The sequence below is a fragment of the Lagopus leucura genome, unplaced genomic scaffold (genome assembly GCF_019238085.1).
Source record: "Lagopus leucura isolate 7727_CA_CO unplaced genomic scaffold, USGS_WTPT01 Super-Scaffold_100018, whole genome shotgun sequence".
In the NCBI taxonomy this organism is placed as follows: domain Eukaryota; kingdom Metazoa; phylum Chordata; class Aves; order Galliformes; family Phasianidae; genus Lagopus; species Lagopus leucura.
In genome coordinates, this window is record NW_024962272.1 from 9,054,967 (window position 1) to 9,076,812 (window position 21,846).

Genomic DNA, 21,846 nt, shown 5'->3' on the forward strand with positions numbered 1-21,846 from the left:
AAAAAGAGATTTAAGGACAACCTTTAAGATTTATTTTATAAGCCCAAGTAAAGATCTTCATATTTTAAAAAATCACAGAAATAAAATTGCCCTATGCAATTCTTTCTTCCACTAAATTCCCTCCAATGGAAAATTCAAGGTTTGGCATTCTCTAGTCAGTTGTATTTTGTTGTTTATAATATATCTTTATTGTAAGGGAAGTGTGAAAGGAAAAGCTTACCTCTCTGATTTTTTCAATGGCAGTGCTGAAAACATAAATAATAACAAGCCACTCCTGCACACTTGGTCTTGGTTCCATCTTCACCAACACAGTGTAAGTAAAGAGCACGAGAAAGGCCATGTATGCCATCTAAAAAACAGATGGTATATTATTCAGATGCATGAAAAAATTTCTGCAGACATAATAACAAATGATTACCCTGAGTATAACCAAATATACTTTGAATATAATATATTCAAACAAGTGGAGAACTTCAAAATTTTTGAGTCCAGCTCTTTAAAGCATTTTCTGGGGAAACCTAAAAATCAGCAAACTTGTGCTTTGGTGCTCAAAAGATGGAAACAGAAAATGAACTACTGCAGTGCATATTCAGTTAGGCCCCAATCACAAAATATGAAATAGACTATTATCCTTTTTTCTAACTATCTCTTATCTTTCTGTATAGATATTATTATCTGCACACTGTTAATTGAATATAAAGGCAGTACATTTATCCTGACCAAGTAGCCATTCTCAAAGTCAGTGTGAATCACAAATGGTTTGTAAGTGCCTTCTAAAATATAAAAAGAACAAAATCAATGGCAAACATACTTTAAAGGTATCAAAACATGCAATAAATATATCTGAGGTTAAAAACATATAAAGTAGTTGACTCTTATAGGATTTTTTTCCTTGTTTTTTTTTTTTTTTTTTTTTTTTGATGGGTGTGCTGTTTCTCTGCTTTTTTCAATAGCAGCTACGTGATTTTAGCTGAAAAGATTTTCATGCAATTGATTGCAAGAGAAATATTCACATCTTTTCCCACTCCTCCCCACCAGTTAGTCCATGCTGGGCAAAGAACAAGAACAAATGGTATCAAGTAGTACTTTAGAAATCAAGGACAATTTTGGAAATCTAAGTTTTTGTGCAACAACAAACCGTGTGAAACCAGAATTTGACAATCGGTGCATTGTAGAACTCATAGATTTTTCTAGTGCCAGTCAGGTTTCCTTGTGCGTCGTCTACTTGACTTTCATCAGACGTCTGAGCTACCTTCTCCACATCACAATCTTTCTTTAAAAGGAAAGAGCATTTTAAAAGTAAGAAACCATAGCCTATGACAGCAAAGGTTGTGCTATGTTAGCAGAACACACAAATGTTTATGCTTTGTTCAGAATCTGTAAAAAAATTACTCTAGCTTGATTTTATCTTGTTACAACCATTTCATTACTGTCACAGCTTTTCTACTATAAATACCTCTTAGTATTTGCTCTTATGATTAACAGGTAGAGATCAGCAGACCTAAACTTGGTCCTGTTTCTGACACGTTTCTCGTTTCAGCAAGACCTTTAAAATACAGACAAGTAGCAACTTCTATTTGACTTAAGTGTGTTGTCTAGAAATCCACTCACATCTGTGTGCCATTACGAAGCAAAGAAATAAGTAGCCTATTTCGGTCCATTGTACACAATCTAAATATATTTGCACATAAAATGTCAGGACAATGAAGTAATAAATACGAAATCCAGTTGCTATTTTTGATGTATTATATGCCTCATTAGAAGATGAAGACAAAACAAATATTCTGTCCCAAAATCTGCTTAGAAAAAAAATATATAATTTCTTCCTCAGCAAAATTAAAATAAAGGAAAAAACAAATCATTCTACGTTCACAGTTTGACACATGTACAAGAACCCTTCTCATGACACAAGAATTTGAGTTGCTGCAGACCCACAGCAGCAGACAGCTGGGAAAAAAAAAACAAAACAAAACAAAAAAAAACAACCAACCAACCAAACAAACAAAAAAACCCCAATAATAACAGAAGAATTTGAAAGGAGTTTCAAGAGATGAAATGGAGCACCCTTATGAAACTATAGAGAGATAATAGCTGGTCAGGATGGGAGAAACCAAACTACTTCATTGAACTTTGTTTTAGTGTTAGTAAACTGTCTTGGCTAATACTGATGCTAAGACTTAATGTTAGTACACATCTGCAGCATAGCATTTTCAGGACCTAGAGATCTATGTCCATTACACAACTCCTCCTTGAATTATGGGCAGAAAACTAAATATTTTTCCATCATCTTTGATTCAGAAAAGTAATAAAACAGAGAAATTGATATACTGAATCATCCTGACATACTCTCACCAGAACCTCTCTAAGCTAAAAGAGAACTTGTCCCATGAAAGACTTCAATATCCAAGAAAGTGGAATTTATAACTACATGTAAAAAATGTTCTATGTGTCACATGTACACTGATGAAATGATCTATACTTTTTTCTACTATATTTCATATTAGAGTATTTAAGAAAACTAGGCCAGACTTTTGTTTTAAACAACTGTCTGTATTAGAAGTTAAACCTATTGCTGGTTTAGAAGGGAAGCAGCCTTTGTGGGACCTGTGAAAAAAGTGCTGCACTGCCTTCCACCAGACTGCAGGGGGTCCTGTAATTAAAACTCACCTTTTGTGTGTATCATAGCTGCTACCTAACCCCATAGAAAGCTCTTTCTGAGCTGACTATATTAGACAGGCACTGCAGGGAGTAAGAGATTTGAGCAGTTTTCCACATCAGAAATAAAAAACACAGGTGTGGCATTAACAGATCTGCAATTCTGCAGCAAAAGCCCTAGACAGTAATCCACTCTTATTTTATGCAAATTGAAAGTGAACTGAGAAGGTCCAAGGCAACCCATACCTTGTCTTCTGTAGGAAGAGCAAGACTGCCTGACACATTTCACTTGACAATCATGTTTTCACTAGTCAATGCTTTATCAACATTGATGTGAAGGAAGTTCTCTGTGTTTGATATCTGCCTCACACTGAAAAATTCTAGATGATTTTAATTCAAGGAATTGTGAAAAATGAGGAAAAAGGACAAACAACACTGCTTAGCGGAAGCCTGGAGGAATTCAGATCTTAATGGGAAAAATCTTCACCTATGCTAGAGACTCTCTACATTCAAATCCAAGGACTTTAGTGCAAATATAAGACCCCATAGAGTGTTTCAGTACTAAGTTTATGTGACCAAACCAAAAGCACATTATGCTTTAAATAATATGAAGACTTAATTAAACTCAAGAGACTGAGAATTAGAGATACCTTTGAATAAAGAGAGTAGAGAGTTTATACCCTAAAATAATAGCAAAATTGACTGACAATTATAACTTCTGTATTCCTGTGAGTTCAGGAATTATTTTCTCAATATGAGCAGTGCAGGACAGATTAAGTGACTTGCCAAAGGTCCATTCAGGTTCTGCCCAAACCAGGACTCAAAGCCCTACTTGAGAATCTGGTGCCATTGTTTCCATCTGAACGTTCCTCCCTCATTCAACAAACAGACACAAATGACTGCTTCTCACAGACTAACCAGAGACAGGACATCTTTAGTGCTGGCTGGGCTCTGATCACCATGGTAGCATGTGAACTGATGGAAGTCTTGAGACTGAGGCACGTGAGACATTTCAGCCTTGCTTTTAAACTCCAGCATCAAGATAGTGGGAGGCAGGAGAATACTTATAATGACCTAAAAGAGGAATATGAGATTCAGGAAATTAATTCAGTAGTGAAAGCATAGTCCTGAGGCCAAAGATTTCCATGCACAGAGATAGCAAAAAAGCAGAGCTACTCCATGGCCTGGGAAGGAGTCACTACAGCAGGAACTGCCACATCACACTCCTACTGTCTGTGAAGAACTACCCACTGCTCTAGATTCTCAGAGAACCAGCAATGCAGTGCAGTGAGAGCAGGTGGGAAGGGATTAGAGGATGCTGAGGAGATGGGAACAGAGTCAACTCAGAATATGCATTCACCTTCTACTCCCCAACTTGCTTTTGCAAAGAAGTAAAACCAAAGCAAACACTGTCCTCCCTTCCCCTGTCTTTCTTTTCTTTCACAGATGTGCACAGTCCAATCCATGCTCAAGCATATCTACATTGGACTAGTTCATAACCATGCAGACACGTATAAAGCATTTGAACAGCGTCTAAGTGCTCAGAAAGTTAGAGTGATGTTACCTTAAACCAGGAGTTCTTCCGCATCTTCAGACGTCCCATCCACATATCAGTCAGCAGCATCTGTGTACAAGTATGAGACACAAAAGGCCGAAGGCCCACAGACACTGCCAGTTTTAAGCATGTTGAGTTGCTCCAGTTTTTCAGCTCATAGGTCAGCAACTTCATGGCCATTTGTTCATTTTGTTTGAATGCTTTCTCCAATATATCTAAAGCGAGCTGCCCAAATTCCCTAGAACAGAAAAGAATTATCAGTCACAATAACAGGGACCTGTCAAAACTCAGAATTACTACTGCAAAGAGTTCCATTAACTGAAGTTCAGTGAAAAATCACAGTATGTCTTCTCCCACTGCTCACATTGCTTTATCAATATATAGAGTAAAAAATAATTTGGGGGGTAAATGTAATTATTTAGTTCTAATCATAGACTTTTGCGACATCTTGTTTTCTAATTTTTTTATTTGTTTTGTTCCTAACCTCATTCAGTGATCAAAATGGATCCTATAAAATGCTGTGCATTTCCTTCAGCAACTCATCACTGTGAGGAAGCAAAGCAGATAGTTGTAAAAACCTCTTCTATTACAATAGTTCCTATAACATTTTTTGTTGAAGAGACTCCGCCAGAAGATATACCTTCCTTTAAATTAAACTTTGGACTTATACACGTAACAAGCCAGCACAATTTACTGTACTCTGAATTGGAGGAATTATAGTTACAAAGCCATAGGAAACCCTGAAATGATATAACAAACTTGAAGAAAATTCTTGGACTTCATTTTTCATTTACTCAGATATTTCAGGAAAATACTTCCTTTTATGTGTTACACAAAGCAGGACTTAAGGACTGGTTTTACTTTGCTTATTACCAATTGTTAGCGCTGGTTTGAAAAGTTTAATACAGTTGTACCATAATGGCTTTTTCACAAATAAAGCTGATAAGGAAAGCCACAAAGGAAATTTCAACTTTCCACTTAACCATTTAGCAGTGAGATATGTATTTCTCACCTATATTTTCATTTTCAACTGTGCAACTAGATTACATGCTAGTAGATTTCCCTTAACACTTGATTAGACTGTGCACTAATACAGAGCTCCACTGTACGTTATAAACAATGCACAGCTGAAGGTATTTTACACTCTACAGTCTGCAGAATCACTAATCTTAAGCACTCCTTGTGGATTAAGAAAAAGGGAGAACTCATACTTTGAGTACTTCTTAAGTTCTTCTGAAGTGTCATCCATCATGTTGCTCTGTTTAGCTTCATGTGCCATTGCCCTGTAGAGTTTACAAGCCACAACCGCTTTGACCATGGCTTCCTCTCCGTGCTGCCAGAAGAACATTGCCATCTTCTGTCTTCTCATTAAAACTGCCCAAACCAGGAGGTCATTATAGGGGTAGATAAAACCAGATGACTCATAGTTTTCTGCAAATTTTATATTCTCTTTTAATTTCTTCTTAGACTTATGGAAAGCAGTTGATTTTTCCTATAAATTTGTTTAAAAAAAAATAATAATAAATCTCTGTGAATGGTTGAGGCTCATGTAAAGAAAACTGCAAGCAAACCCAAATTGCAAATAGCCAAGTGTTTGGTTTTCACATGTATCTAAGTCATAAACCATAGCTAATATTATAGTCAGATTACTAGTGCTAAGAAGGGATAACATCTGCAGAGGAAAAACACTCCTTCCATTTACTGCCATCCCTTGTCTCCAGTCCCTGAAACACCAAGATACTACTTTTATGTACTTGAGTCACGACAAGAGAAAAAGCAAGAGGAAAATCAAATGTAGCCAAAGGACTTAAAATAGTTAAAGTTACTTTTTACTGTCTGCCACACATATATTGTAGAGTTTCTACACATTCCTATCTGGGTATTCTCTGCTAAAGGCAAAGAAAGTCTTGCTAAAGTGAGTTCATCCTGGCTCAGTTCTAATAAAGCCAATTGAACTCATGTAACTTTATGGTTACATACCAGATACGTAATACCTATGTGGTGACCTTTGCTCTTTTAACATTCTTTCCTTGATAGAAAATATTGTTGCCATTTTCGAGATATCAGAACTGTATCTCTTAGTGCAGTTACTTTTATAAGCAATCCTGAGAAAAAACAGGGAAAATCAGAAAATTCCTACTGCTATTCCCAAATATGAAGACTTCCAGCCACAACTGAATGCCACAGATTTTATTTACTTCAGTGAATAAAAGCCTTTATCCAGAAGTGGATTAAGGTCACAAAGTATCATGGGAGGAGTACGTTACTTTATAAAAAATAGGCAATAAAAACTTATAACAAAGTAACAGCCTGCAAGTATATGTCTTCAGCAAATCTTTCAGAAAACTGATCAGTAGACTAATCAGTTCTAAGAACAGTTCAGAACAATTACATTACCTTGCATTTGTAAGGTTGTGCTGTTCTGAAGAACTGAGAATGCAAGGTATTTTCAGGAGATCCCATTCTGCTACCCATCTGATTGCTCTGATGAAGGGAATGAGACAGGTTCTGCGAAAAGCTGGAGAGCACTCTCTAGATGAAAATGCAGACAACAAAACACACACGCAAAAAATCAAATTAGGGATGAAATTTATTCATTATTTATTAGTAATAAATTATAATTAGTAACCAGTATTTAATGCTGGTTTTGATGGTGCCTCTGAGTTATTCAGAGACTACTTGAGTCAGCCACCATTGTAACTACAGTAGGAGCACATACTGTCAAGATAAAAATGGCCTGTTTGACATTTAATTTTGAAATTTAAATCATACATATATCTCTAATTCTCTGAAAGATGACATACATATTTCCCCAATAACACACAGTCATCTACACAGAGCTTTTGCTACAATTGAATCGCCCAAACTGGATACTTTTCCAAATGCCTATCTTTATGAAAGGTTCCACAAGTTCTTTAAAAGACAAAAATTTCCCTGAACTTTTTGCTGACCATTTTATGCAAATGATAGCATATCTAACATTTTGTCTAGATATCAGGTGCGTTTGCCTGGTCCATTTCCAATCTCTCCTCAGCTGACAAGTTTATAGACCTGTCAAGCATAGAATATACTTAACTTATGGTCTTCAAACAAACCACAATGACATCCTGAGCTGTTTTCAGGTGTCACGCTATGACTTTTCTTGGCTCCCCATGATAAGCATTTCACAGAATTTACCTTGTGCTTTCTGCAGAGATTATTGTACAGAACTCGGAAGTGTTTCCTTGTGTAGCTGCTTCGATAAGCTTCCCCAAGGAGATACTCTATCACCAACCCAACATCAATCAAGGATATCCTATTATCTGAGGGAAGTGTGCCCTGAAACACCAAATGTCACAAGAATTTCATGATGTTATTATATGCAACATTCAACACCTGTTACTATGAGGGAATTCTGGTAGAAGGTGCAACTGACAGCTCTGGCATCTGTCAGAAAGAGTACCCATTCTCTGAATTTCTCTGAGAAGGAGAAAATAAGGCACACTGATATTTTTAGCCTAAAAGTGTGACATCTGCTGTACACTGCACACATGTCACATAGGGACATACACAAGACCAGCTGTATTCAATGGTGAGAGTAATTTACTTCAGAATACTCACTGATACTTACCAGACAGACTGATAAAAATATTTTTTCTGATAACAAGAGACAACTGGCATTGTACAATTTGCTCATTAAACCAATTCATTAAAAACAAAGTAGTAGATGATGAATATATTTAATATTGTAGAGTAATTCCAGGAGACCAGAGTCTCTTGTAGAGGCTCAAGACTACCATGACAACTAAAACAAAAGCTTCACTTCCACATTCATTATATGTATCTTCCAAATCTGTCACCACTTGTGTTTAAAACACCACTGATTGCCTGCTTACATTAAATGCACTTCCAAGACACAAGCTTTGTGACAAATTATTTGAAAAACAGGTTATCTGTCATATGGATGACAAAGATTATCAGCAAAACCTTAAACCATAACTCTTGGATATGAAAAATGGACCATCCTGTACAGCATCAGAGGTTTTATATATTCCCAGCAGTCTACACCTCTCTGACTGTGAAAAGCCATTTTCTTCATTAGGCTGAGCTTTTTTCAGGAGACTTCACTGGCAACCCTCAGGATAACCAGTTAATGCTATCCATTCCTGAGAACAAGGGGCACCAACAAACACACTGAGTATTCTGGGGCATATCTCACAGGATAGGGCTTGGCTTGCTCTTAATGCTCTGGCATTAAGGGATAGACCAGTATTTATGATTATCTGTATCCGTAGGTACTGCTTTGCATGAAAAAAAAACATATATATTATGCTTGTAGGGCAAGCTACAGTGTATTTCTGCTCAAACACCAGCAACCAAGCTGGTCACATTAATGGAGAAAGTATTCTTAGTGTGGAAAGGTAGAATATATTTTCAAGATTGTGACTCTCTCTCTTCACCACATAAATTAGACCTCAAATATTTCCATCAGCATGGGAAAGGACAGCTTGCCATAAAAAGCAGAACATGCTGCACAGCAGCATTAACACGAAGGTTATCTACAAAAATAAACTTATCTCAGAAATCCGAGATAAGATGAGATAAGAGATGAGAGATAAGATCCGAGATACATGAAATCAGAGAATTCTGCAAGCAGTCATCTTTGGTTTTTTTTGTTGTTGTTTGTTTTTGTTTGCTTGTTTTTTCTTTCTTATCTTAGTATTCATGCCTTAGAAAGAATTAGCCAATTAACACAGTTTTGTATCTAGGCATTTCCTGTAGTGGAGACTAGATGCAAAAAGAACTGCTCATCTTTTCCCGACTAAGCAAAGCTGTCAGGTACAATAGATAATGGTAATAAAAAATAAATTAAATGTAGCTAAATAATAAGGCTTCCACTGAACTAATTCAGACAGAGCTCTGTGCAGTAGTCATCCACTGCCACCTTCTGTTCTTCAGGACTCTGCAGCACATTAATATATACGTTGTCACAACGTCTTTCTGTTACTGCTTAACAAGGAAAATCTTTCTTTAGCTTTAGGGGGAAAAAACTTGAACAGCAGTAAGTATAATTATTGCACTAATTTACTAAATCTTTTGTGCAACCACTTCATAATGTCATTTCAGTAATTCAAGAAATAGACAGTCTGATCTATATGAACTGCCGAGCTTTGAAATTAAGGTACTGGACTCTGGGGAAAATGTAGTAGAAGGTTAGTTAATTGCTTGGGGGTATTAGTGGGATGAGGATAAAACTATTTAGTAGATAAAGGGTTTTAGTAATGAATCCATCGTTTCTACTATTTTGTATTCCCCAGTATTGTCTAATAGCAGGGTACCACTGGACACTGAAACTTTTAAGTTACTATTTTAGCTCCTCAGCTTTTGCTATATCCATTACCTGTTTCACATCTCGAATAAGGTGCTGCAAAAGTAAATTGGATGGTCCTTGTTTCTGTTATGTGAAAAGAAAAAAAAAAGTAAACCAGCATGTCTCTCTACATTTGAAAATCAAAGAAGCTTGAAGATCTTCAGAATACACCACTGTGATTCATTTTCTTCCACAAACCTATTCAAAATAATTGATCATCAATCTGCAGCACTTCCACAATCTTCAATCTTGACATATGCTAAAAAGAAGCAAGTATAACTTTGGTTAAACAGCATACCATTTCCAGCAAGATAATCATACATCAAATACCAGACTAAAATTAGAGTATACTTTTCATAAGCTTCAAGTGAATATTCAGTCTGGTTTAAGTCAATGAACTGAAAAATAAAAAGATGGGACACATTCTTCATTTAAAAAAAAAAAAAAATCATTGAAAAACATTAATTTCCAATTTTTTTCCAAAGCCTTTTGTAAAAAATGTGGGCTAATCTCTTAAGCAGAACAGTAATCTTTCTACATATTTTTATCCAAAGTCATCTGTGTGCCTTCTGTAAGGCACTACAATACTCACTGTATTGTAGAGCTCATCCAGACGAGATATGGTAAGAAAACGGTGCATGTTCACTCCATGCTCTATTAACAGCTTTACAAAATCCACACGGTCCATCACTAAAGCATCCAGCATTGCTTGTTCCAATGCACCAACCTTGAGAAGGAGAGAGACAGAGGGAAACCCTGGAAAACCATCTTATTTTGGAGACGAAAAAAAAAATCCTGAACTGCTGAGAAACTCTTTATCACAATGATTCATCTTTATGTGTACTTCCAGCACACAATATGAAAGAAAAATATGCTGGAGGAAGCATCCTCACAAAAAAATCCAGTAGTGAGGGGGAGTACAACAGAGTCTCATAAACCCACTGTCTAAAAGGACTTTTACGTAAGATTATATAACCAAACTTGGATAAAACACATGAACACGAAGATGATCAGGGGGCTGGAGCCCCTCCCATATGAAGACAGGCTGAGGGAGCTGGGCTTGTTCAGCCTGGAAAAAAAAAAAAAAAAAGGCTGCGGGGTGACCTCGTTGCAGCCTTTCAATACCTAAAGGGAGCCTGCAAACAGGAGGAGAACCAACTTTTTGAAAGGGTCGATAACTGCAGCACAAGGGGAAATGGTTTTAAGTTGAGGGAGGGGAGATTTAGGTTGGATGTCAGTGGGAAGTTCTTTACAGAAGAGTGGTGAGGTGCTGCAACAGGCTGCCCAGAGAGGTTGTGGATGCCCCGTCCATCCCTGGAAGTGTTCAAGGCCAGACTGGATGGGGCCCTGGGCAGCCTGGTCTATTATTAAATGGGGAGGTTGGTGGCCTTGCCTGTGACAGAGGGGTTGGAGATTCATGACTCTTGAGATCCTTTCCAACCCTGGCCATTCTGTGATTCTGTGATTCTGTAATACTATACAGTAGGATTATACTCTCCTACTCTAATTCACTTTAGAAGCTAATGTATGATAATGCTTCAGGCAGAAAGAGAGCCACTTCAAGGTACTGTATTTCAAGATCTCTCTGTAGAATTTTAAGTCCTCTAAAGCAGATTTCACATATGAGAGAGAATCTGGACTAGGATAAGGTCTCTAAAAGATGCTGCAGAACAGAGCTGCACCTACAACACTGTTCAAATTTTGAAACACTATAGTCACATTACCTGCACACAGCTTAATGGGATTTCTACATGCAAAATAGCAAAAGAGCTGGATATATGAGGAACACATAAGAAGATATCTGCAGAACTTAGATACACAGAAAATGCAGTGCAGTGAGCAGAATGAGAATGATGGCACCCAAACAGGACAGGTGCAAAGTTGGAATGCAAACGTACTCTCTTCTGTGCATGTACTCAGTTTCATGAGTGTGATTGTATAAGATAACCAGCAAATGTTATAAAAGTGAAAAGAAATAACTTCATAGAATCATATCATAGAATCACAGAATGGCCTGGGTTGAAAAGGACCACAAAGATCATCTAGTTTCAACCCCCTGCTCTGTGCAGGGTCACCAACCACCAGACCAGGCTGCCCAGAGCCTCCAGGAATGGGGCATCCACAACCTCCTTGGGCAACCTCAGTGTGTCACCACTCTCTGTGTGAAAAACTTCCTCCTAACATCTAACCTAAACCTCCCTGCCACAGTTTAAGACCATTCCCCCTTGTCCTATCACTATCTAGCCTTGTGCAGTGTTCCTGAATTACTCGTACTTCTTTCAGAAATATCTCAAAGTCTATTCTTGTATAAATTTCCTGGAGCAGTTACTCCTTGCACTGAAAGTTTGACTGCTGAGGTTTACAGCAATCCAGTAACTCCTAGAATGATACTTTTTGTTGTAAAGTCTATTCCTGACTGAGATTACCTTTAAGCAGAAACGTAGTTACAGCTGGTCATAATAAAGTAAGAAGGTACTTCTCAACTTTTAAGACCAGAGTGCTAAAAAGAAACGTCCACAATTTCTGCACAGTCACGCACTTCCTTAAAGCACTTAAATGCACAGAAAAATACTATGTCTGCATGAATAATCACTCGCTTAAACGGATGATTAAAAATGTGTTCAAAAATTTCAACATCCAGCTGCAGTAATTGTGCACAAACTGTATACCCTTACAATTGCACTGGCTGAATGAGCATCTAGGTCAAAAAAAAACAAAAAAGACTTGCATATATATGTTTTGTTTTTTTTACAATTTGTGAAGAAAATACTGTTATTTAAGATTGTTTTCTCCTTGTTGAAAGAAAATTTTCAGGAATATGTTTCTTTGCAATTTCTTGTTGGAGAAGCAATGAGAGGCATGAAGGTTGTTTATTACAAGTTCTTTAAATCTTACTTGAAGAGGAGAATGTATTCATTATTTGAAAATGACTTTTCATTCAAAATGGTGCCAAACGAATGTACTGAAACAGATAGGAACACACAGACAGATCTTTTTTGAAACACATCTGAAGCAGAGGAGAGGAGCAGGGGAGAAAATCCATGATGATCAAGGTGCAAAAGAAACATGAAAAGGCATAAGGTTATTACAGACACAGTAAATTGATTCACTGCCTCATTCCAAACTACACAGTGTAGTGGGAAAGTTCCTACAACAAAGTTTTCTTTAGGGCAAATAAATCTAAGGAACTGTGTCAAATTAATCTGACAGTAGAAAAGATTTTAGAAGTCATGAGTAAAATGGTAGCAAATTGTCAGTACGGTGCTTCCCACTCTCAGGAAGCAGAGACAGCTGAAATTAGCCCTACTAACAGCATAATAGAAGATGGTAGAAAAATATGCTAATTTTTTAAAATAAACAAAAGTTGTCAATCTATGTATGTTAATATTGTCAGAACTTTCTAAGGAGAAATATAATTAAAATATGTTATGAAACAGCAATAATAGAGACATGGGTAAATACGATAGAGTAAAAGAAAGCAAGACATTTATTTCATAAAATGAAATCATAACTACTAGAATTTTTACCTGGATACTGAGAATAAGGCTTTCTGACTATCACAGCATATTATCTCCATAAACTGTGTTAGCAATGACTTTCTTAAAGGAGTTCTAAATGAATTATGTGGTCACAAGGCAGAAGGTCTTCTAATTGACTAACAGCTAACCACGTGGCAGGAAGAACGGACATTGAGAAAATCCCACATATTGAATACTGCTTTGGCAAAAAATACTCGTAATAGCTAAACTGGTTGTGAAAAAGTACAGAAAAATCTCACAAAATTTGGGCCAACAAACCAATCAAAAAAGAAAAAAAAAGAAAAAAAAAGATGAAATTTAATATTGGCAATCGTGAAATACTGTGCACTTGAGTAAAAAAAACCAATAATCCACTTGCACAATATCAGCCTTGAAAGTACCTCAGAAAACACTCGGTGTACAGACACTAGTCAATTTATTTATGCTTAAATTAATGCAGAATCATATAAAAATATTTCTATTTCACCAAATATCTCAACAAAGAACCCCATCTTGAATAGCGGGTACACCACCAGTTAGTTTACTGACAGGCAGGGACTAAGAAACTGTTACTCATTATTCCCCACATCCCAAAGAAGAGATGGCATCAAATGAAATTTTCACACAGCAAACAATCATTGACATCTAACATTCTTAGTTTAAGATCTCAGCCTTCCCTCTCAACTTTTTATATCAGTTATATTAATTTACAGCTCAAAATAGGTTTAACCTGCCACATATATAAATATGAATGAATGATGCAGACCCACAGGCCTTGTTAGAATACATCTTCAGAGATAAAAATGGCAAAAGCTTAATACTTTGGCTACTACAATAGCATAGAATTTAAAACAGGAAGAATAGATGCTGTCTGTTCTTCCTCAATATCTTACACAAATAGTGCAAATAAAGTTTATCAATATCTTGCAGTGAGACTGAAGAACTGCCAGAATAAATGCAAATAAAGAAACATACATGTTATAAAACAGATCTTGAATGAAGATACCAGAAAAAAATCAGTTCCCTTTATAGGGTCAAGCATAATAGCATATTAAAAAACAACAACAACAACAAAAAAAAAAACATTAAGGCAAAAATATGTACACATACTTGTTTATACACAAATCTTTTCCATATCTTCTTTTTTGTATCCCGTAAAAACAAAAGTCTCTGTTGCACAAATACTATTAAGGTTATGTGGTCAATCACTCAAAAGCTATCACATAATTTATCACCATGAATAATGGTACAATTACTCACTGCACAATCATATACAGTGTTTTCCTACAGGGGAAACCAGCTCACTCAGTTCACACAGTGAATAATGCTCACTCAGCAGGCAGCTATTCAACATTTTGATCTAGTCTTATGGTTTCAGACTTGGATCACCCTTTATCATTTGCACACTATTCAAATACCAAAAAATAACTGGGAAAATTCCTTCTTTATTTTTCAGCGAGCACTGAACACCATTCTTACCACTGATTTTTTTCCTCAAGATTATTCTGTGATCACCAACACTTCATGGATAGTAAACTGAGCCCGAAGAGGAAACAAATTTAATTCACAGATGCCCAAACATCTCAAGCATAATAGTCACATATCCAGCTCTGTACACCACAGAGTTGTATAAAAAGGGATATAGAGTGCACTGAAGATGTATAAGAACTAGTGACCAATAAATTCAAGCCTTTTTTTTTTGTTAAGCGATCAACTTGGTCAATTAGCAAAATACATATATTCACTGTCTGTTATACCAAATTTAGTCTGAAAAGTTCTCGGAATAGCAAAATCAATATTGTAATTCTTAGAGGGCAAAACTTACTTAAAATGTAGTTTTGGGAGCTTCAGATGTCATTTCTTTAAGAAAAAATTTACTTTTGAAATCAGTGGGAAGACCCAGCACTCTCAGCATTTCCTAATAGGAGAGATATTTCAGTTTCTTAATCGTATTTGTGGTCCCATGTTGGACTCCTTCTAGTAGGTCCACATCTCTCTTGCACTTGGGGACCCAGAAATGGACACAGTCCAAGTGCAGCCTCAGCAGTGCCTCAGTAGAGTGGTCACCTTTCTGGATCTGCTAGCAGCACTACCCAGCACAGCTAAAAATACTGTTAGGCCTTAGCCTGCTAAATGGCAAGGGCTGCTGACTCATATTCACCTTGGTGTCTGCCAGGTCTTCTTCTGCAAAGCTGAGCCACAATGCCATATTAACAACAGTTTTTTCTACCTGTCAATACCATAAAGTATTCAGTATTGATCCTGGAAGATCCTAATTTCCTAGATCTAGGAAAACAGAGACAATACTCCTTCAGGAGTTAAGTCTTTCAGGAAAAAAATGTACTCTGGATTACAAAGAAATGTCCATGACAATCAGATATTGTCAACACAGGCTTGAAAAATATACATCCAGACGGATCACTGAAGCTATTTTGAAAGGCTAGCAGTGAAAAACATAGGAATTTTAGAAAGAATCTCTTTTCTAGGTAAACACAGCACTTGATTCTTCATGTGATGCCCTCTGCATTTGAACAATTTGAAGTTTTAAGGACAATGACTCTCCAAAATCAGAGATCATAACTCCAGAAGACTGAATCCAAGCACCATACCACTCCTTAGCTAAAGCCTGACAAATGCAAATTATGCCAAATCAGTCACCACAACGAAATGTAAAGACACTGTGAAAAAATAAAATATAAAAGTACCTTCCAGTGTTGTCCATAAACCAGTATATGTTTCTTGGCAATATCTAGCTGGTTCCAAGCCAATGCCAAATTCAGCTGATCTGATGCAGACATATTTGTACCTAGGAAACAAGTGAAAAAACCAGCAGTTTGCACGATCAAACTATTATTCCTTTGCTTTGGAAAGGTAAGCTGACAAGACTGCATGTCAGACAAGAACTGTATTTTCAAATATGTACCTTTCAGGAGTGCAGTTAGAATTGACAAATCAATGTCTTGATGTTCTTCAGACTCCACATCAAGTATAGTTATCTGTTAGAATTGCAGAAGTACACTATTTGAGGTGAGATTATTTCTTCTTGGCTCTGGTAGATTAAATCATACACAACAACATAAACACTGGCAAAGCCTAGACTAATTTTCCTTTGTTTCAGAAAGGAAATGTACCATTTTGCATGTAATGCAATAGCATCCAAGACCAACTGCCATCAACCTACTGCATAATAACATGAGTCTATTTCTTTCCAATTAGCTTTAAAGCTCTGAAATATAAAAATGCAATATGATAAATAACTACTCAGCTTCCAAGTAGAGAACAGACACTTTAACAAATTAAAACAAATAATAACAAAAACAGAATGGATAGTTTCCATTTTAGTAATCTCTGTCATTATTCCTAAAACAAATATTTGGCAGCCCTAAATGAGCTCACAAGTCACTAAACATGCCAGCATATTTTGAAAATCTGTGACAAAATCAAGCACAATACAATTATGAGTAGAAGAATGGATATAAACACTTCCAAATTACAAAGAAAACACTACTAAATGATTTAGAAAGTAAAAATTACTTTATCTTTCTTGTGAAAATAAAGATGCCTAGCCCTCAACTAAAATCAGAAAGGTTGTCATTTCATAAGCAGCCACTGAGATTTCCAAAGTTAACTCTTAAGAAGCATCTGTGGAGCTGCCTAAGATATAAATCAGCACAGACTCTTTTGTGTCACTTTTATTTTAGGGATAACATTATTACGTTTACAACTGTGGTGTCAATCAAACACAAAAAGGGCAAAAAAGATTACAGCAGATGAATATATTGTAAAGTCAGAGCATGAATCCCACTCACAGACTTTCTGTGCTCCATGCATTCCATCAAAATGTGAAATAGATGACTGGACTGTTTCTGTCCCAAACTAAACATGTTTTGAATCATTACTAAAACCTCCTGCTTCACTTGAGGGCGCAGCTCCCTGAAAAAGAGATACACAAGCTAAAATATTGTTGGCTACTTCTCCCCAGTCCAAATAACATCTAAGGAAGAGGAGAAAACTGTGCTGAGCAGAGCTGTCTTACTGCTTCCTTCGTCCAATAAAAGAAGGCAAAGATATCCTATAACATCAATTATTATTTACACAGACATTTGCTCTGATCATACATACTGGAAATAAAAGAAATGAGAAGTTAATTTTCAAGGGACTGTCTGTGCATATAGAGCAAACAATCACTGAAATTTTAGCAATCATCTTCATTCCTTCATATTAATTTATAAATAAATTCAATTCCTCATTATTTGTTTATTAATCTTAATGTATCTTTTTTTTTTCTACACCCATTTTCCCCTTATTTCTCTCTGCTAACATTGCTGTTTATATTCTTCTCTCCTGTTCAAACGACCAGAAGTTCTTTTTAAAGATCAAGAAATATGGAAGGAAAAGAGTGAAAAAACTTCTCATTGCAATGTGTTAGAGAAAAATAGTATGCTCAGAAAAGGATATTAAGATTACAAATAAATTAGTAGTGCATATATACAATGAATAACTGAAGCTTACTAAATTGTCATCTTTTAATTGGAACAAATCCAGTTTTGTTTCTTTTTAATTAACTTTTATGTAAATAGTCCTTTTGACTTTCACACAAAAAATTAATTTGCTACACAAGTTCACAAATTTATTTATTTTCATTTTGCATACAAAATTGGCATCAGAATGGGTTTAATGTAGAGTCCGCAGCTAAGAACTGCACTGGAGGTGACAAAACAATCACAACAAGAATTACAAATACAGATTAACACTGGGTTAATCAAAGCCAAACCCAAGGCACATCATTCTTCTTCCTACCTCAGTCCTCACAGCCTACATTCACTAACCCCACTCTAGCGGTATTAGAAGCATTAGAAATCATCTCTGTGGTTTGGGCATTTTTAGATCACCCCCAGCATGGCAGATCATGCACTACTCACCCTGTATCACCCGTATGTTTGTGGGTGAAAGCCAGAATATCAGCAGCTCTGCCAGTGCCCTCATAGACCACCACAGGGACAGGTGGGCTGGTCCTTACATACTCCCACACCATTGGAATCACATTGGCATCTCCTTCCACCACCAACCCAACTACGGGTACACCTTGGCCCATTCCTGTTTCAAAACACACCTACCAGTTACAACTAGGTCTCAGTTGTGCACACAAAAAAACCACATCATCAGGAGATAAGATCATTGCCGGACAGATTATACATGTTGGAGTCTCATAGTAAGTACGTAGTTCAACAGATAAGAAATCATGTGTCCAGCATCTCTTGTCTGACCTAATTTTTCTATGAATGATTTTCACAGTACACAGTGATGGTGCTTTAAAGGTGACCCATAACCTTTTTGTTACCTGAACAAACAGAAAAGTAGTTTGGTACTTTTTTTTAAGGATTTTCTCAAGTTGTACACCAGAGAGTATTCCTCTTAATAATCTAAAATAAATTTCGAGTAAGGTGCCATAGAAATAAATTTAAAAAAATAATAATTCTGATTTAGAATTTCTCCTAACATGAAAAAATGTCAGAGATTGATTTAGAAGTTCTAAATACAAAACATTAAAAACTGAGTTGTCTCTAAATACAATACTTAAACAGATAAAGAAAACAAAGATTCAATATAACAATTTAGCTAATGTTTTTTTAGCATGCTTAAAGATTTAAATCGTTGTAAGAATGAATTTCCACAAATGACTTATACAATCTAGTCCATAAAAGGAAATACTCATCTGCATAATAATTATTTCCTTGATAATTTCTATACTACAATTCAATTACTGCATAGGCAAACAATGGAATTTACACAACCTGAGAAACAGAAACACTAGATGTAAGTATTCCTTTTGCAATCAGTCTTTGCCTCTGAACATGGGGAGGTCGCAGTGACAGACTTTTAATGAGGTTAAAAGTAACAGATGACTGTGTTCTCTCCACCTGGCAAAACTACCTGGTGCTTACATAGAGACTATGCAAAACTGTGCATGGTGAGCAAACAGTCAGTGGTCATACTGTGGAAAAAGATATGCTAATTCCAATGCATAAAGCTTCATGAGAATACTACTCTTTCCATTTTTCCTGATACTCAGAATTTGAGAAACATGCACTGGGCAACTTTCAACCACAGTGAAATCCATCACAAATGAATTGCAGAATCATTTGCATTGGAGAAGACCTTTAAGATCAGTTTAATATTAACAGTTACACCATTAGACCATGTCCCTAAGCATCACACACAAGAGAAGATGACAGGAAATGTTAAGTACCTCCATGACTTTTTAGACAGGGTTTTCTGTGATAAAGCTCATGGCAGTACTTACTTGTGTGTATTTTTTGATGTGACAAATACTTCTCCAGATTCCTCCTGAGCACCATTTCATTCCCACACTTGCCTACTGTCCCATCATCTGCCATTAGAAAATGAGAATGCATGCTGTTGAGGGTACTTAGTTTGCTGAGGGGATTTCCAAGAGTTTGGTACAGGCAAACTACCTATAAAAAACAAAATAAAACGTTATTCACAGAAACCAGCGAAATATCATGTTGCCTCATCTGTGTGTATTTCTTCATCATATCATAGTCCAAAGCAATCATGCTTTTTGTTGCTCAAGTAACAACTCAAGATCACATAATATGATCTTAACAGCAACAGTGTTTATAGCCAGAAAGCAATTCTGATTAGGCAGACTTGCAGCTCTTATTAAGAGACACCGGCAACCTTTCTCAGCTATAGTCGAAACACAGTGGCACTTTTCTCCTCAATGTATTTCCAATAAAAACATGTACGCTACCATTTATCAGGAATGATTTTGCCTTTCTTGTCAAGTGTCTTCAAACAATTACATAGACTGCATCCTTACACTGGCACTGACCTAAAATTCTAATTTATGAATAAAAATCACACATGTTAATAGCCTTTTTGCATATACAATTAATCTCATTGCTTATTCTACATCACATGAGTATAGAAATACGTAAATTGCATCCACAAGAAAATTACCTAATTAACTGCAATATTTTAAAAAAATAAGAAAAAATGCTTTAAACTATCTATTTAATAAGAAAAACAGAATACACTGTCTCAACATGCCACAGAATTCTGCCCCTGAAAAAATCCTAAACCTCTGCTGCTAAGAAAAAATATCAAACTAGTGAAATGAAGCAAGCACAAAATGAAGTGTGAAAGAAAGCTAAACCATTGATCAAACATGGCTTTTATTATTAAAATGCATCAAACTCACATCTTTCCCAATGAGATCCCTCTGGTTCTCAATGATACCCCATGGGGGGATCCCAACAGCACAGATCTTTCTCAGGTATGGTGAGGCACGTCCTTTCAGTGCATTCCCCACATGTCTGGACACTCCTAAACAGATAATTAACCATAACCATAACTTTTCTTCTGCATTTGAGACTTGCTACAGGACAACAACTGAAGGACTTTCCATCTTGCATGAGAGTTGCCCTGAAAGTAATGCCTCCTATTTTGTTATGTTGGCCTACAATGTAAAAGGCAAATGTTAGTGGTAGGGCAGTAGAGGTTGAACCTTTCCACCAATATTCTGCTTAATTTTGTTGCCACGAAACAGATGGCAGCAGAGGGGCAGTCTTACAAAAAAGCATCTGACACCATTGAATTCCTCCACATAAAGCACTGAATTCCTCCATGCAGAAAAAAAAAAATGGCATCCACTGACATTTGTTGATGCTTACTGAAAGTTTATAGAGATCAACTTGCTTACTGAACGCTTATAGAGAGCAGAGAATGTCAGAACAGAGAGGTGGTGAGTGGTGCATATCAGCAGCACCAACAGCAGCATGAAAGACAAGCCATGTTATGGACAGCCATGCACAGTTTTCATACCACAAAATGAAGAGCATCTTGATCAGCTCATTTACACAAATCAGTGGATTACGACCAGGGAGTGTACAGAGCTCAATATTGGCTTCAATGCATTGAAAATAATGGTGGCAAGAATGGAATATCAAAAAGTTTTGACCAGGTGTTCAAACCTGGAATAGAAAGAACACCGTACACAAGTTTGTCAGGACCAAAACTGGACCAAAACTGTGCTGAAGGCAGTAATTTCCCAGATTGTATCATTACCAGTGATGAGATGTGATGTCACCACTACGAGCCCAAATCAAAACAGCAGTCTGTAGAACGGTGACATGTGAATTCAACAACTCTTGCAACATGATAACATACCAGGCTCAGTACCAGCTTGTAGATTGGGGTATATTGCCAATATTGGCTGGGCTGTCCTACCACATCCCTGTTATAGTGCGGATTAGGCACTTTCTGACTTCCATCTATTTGGGCTGATAAAAGATGGACTCCCCAGGCAACACTTTCCTAGCTATGACATTGTCATAGCAGCTGTGAAACAGTAGGTCACCTCCATTGGTGAAGACTGTGATGAGTGTGGCATGCAAGCTCTTGTTCGTCATGGGCAAAAAGTGCATAGCTAATGGTACTAACTGTGTTGAAGTGTTCTGTAGCTGAGAATTTCCTCTATCAAAGTGTTATTCTACTCTTTGTATCTGTTGCAGTTTCCATGGAAATAAATAGGATGAATTACTTTCAGAGCAACCTACATATTGTATTCTTTGGTTATGTTTTAACCAGAAATAAACCATGCTCCCTGTGTGTATACTTGATATGAACAGCTGTAATTGTAAGGTTCAAACATAATGACCCAATGCTTCAAACTCAAATTTTTAGTTAATAATGCCTGTTTACATGCCAATGGTACTTTCTATCTAATCATAAAAACTTCATTA

At 36.5% G+C, this 21,846-nt stretch overlaps 1 protein-coding gene across 1 annotated transcript in view; it reads right to left on the reverse strand.

The window, feature by feature from the left end:
- The window catches only part of TRPM6 (transient receptor potential cation channel subfamily M member 6), an 81,512-nt gene that overhangs the window by 36,264 nt on the left and 23,402 nt on the right, over nucleotides 1-21,846 (reverse strand). The window contains exons 6-20 of the mRNA XM_042877321.1: nucleotides 20,304-20,428; nucleotides 19,383-19,554; nucleotides 18,001-18,175; nucleotides 16,888-17,011; nucleotides 16,002-16,074; nucleotides 15,784-15,884; nucleotides 10,153-10,287; nucleotides 9,591-9,644; nucleotides 7,388-7,528; nucleotides 6,608-6,742; nucleotides 5,422-5,702; nucleotides 4,220-4,448; nucleotides 3,574-3,729; nucleotides 1,139-1,273; nucleotides 221-349 (exon numbers count right to left, since the gene is read on the reverse strand). Of these exons, the coding sequence (XP_042733255.1) occupies nucleotides 221-349; nucleotides 1,139-1,273; nucleotides 3,574-3,729; nucleotides 4,220-4,448; nucleotides 5,422-5,702; nucleotides 6,608-6,742; nucleotides 7,388-7,528; nucleotides 9,591-9,644; nucleotides 10,153-10,287; nucleotides 15,784-15,884; nucleotides 16,002-16,074; nucleotides 16,888-17,011; nucleotides 18,001-18,175; nucleotides 19,383-19,554; nucleotides 20,304-20,428 (2,165 nt within the window). The remainder of the gene's footprint in view (nucleotides 1-220; nucleotides 350-1,138; nucleotides 1,274-3,573; nucleotides 3,730-4,219; nucleotides 4,449-5,421; nucleotides 5,703-6,607; nucleotides 6,743-7,387; nucleotides 7,529-9,590; nucleotides 9,645-10,152; nucleotides 10,288-15,783; nucleotides 15,885-16,001; nucleotides 16,075-16,887; nucleotides 17,012-18,000; nucleotides 18,176-19,382; nucleotides 19,555-20,303; nucleotides 20,429-21,846) is intronic.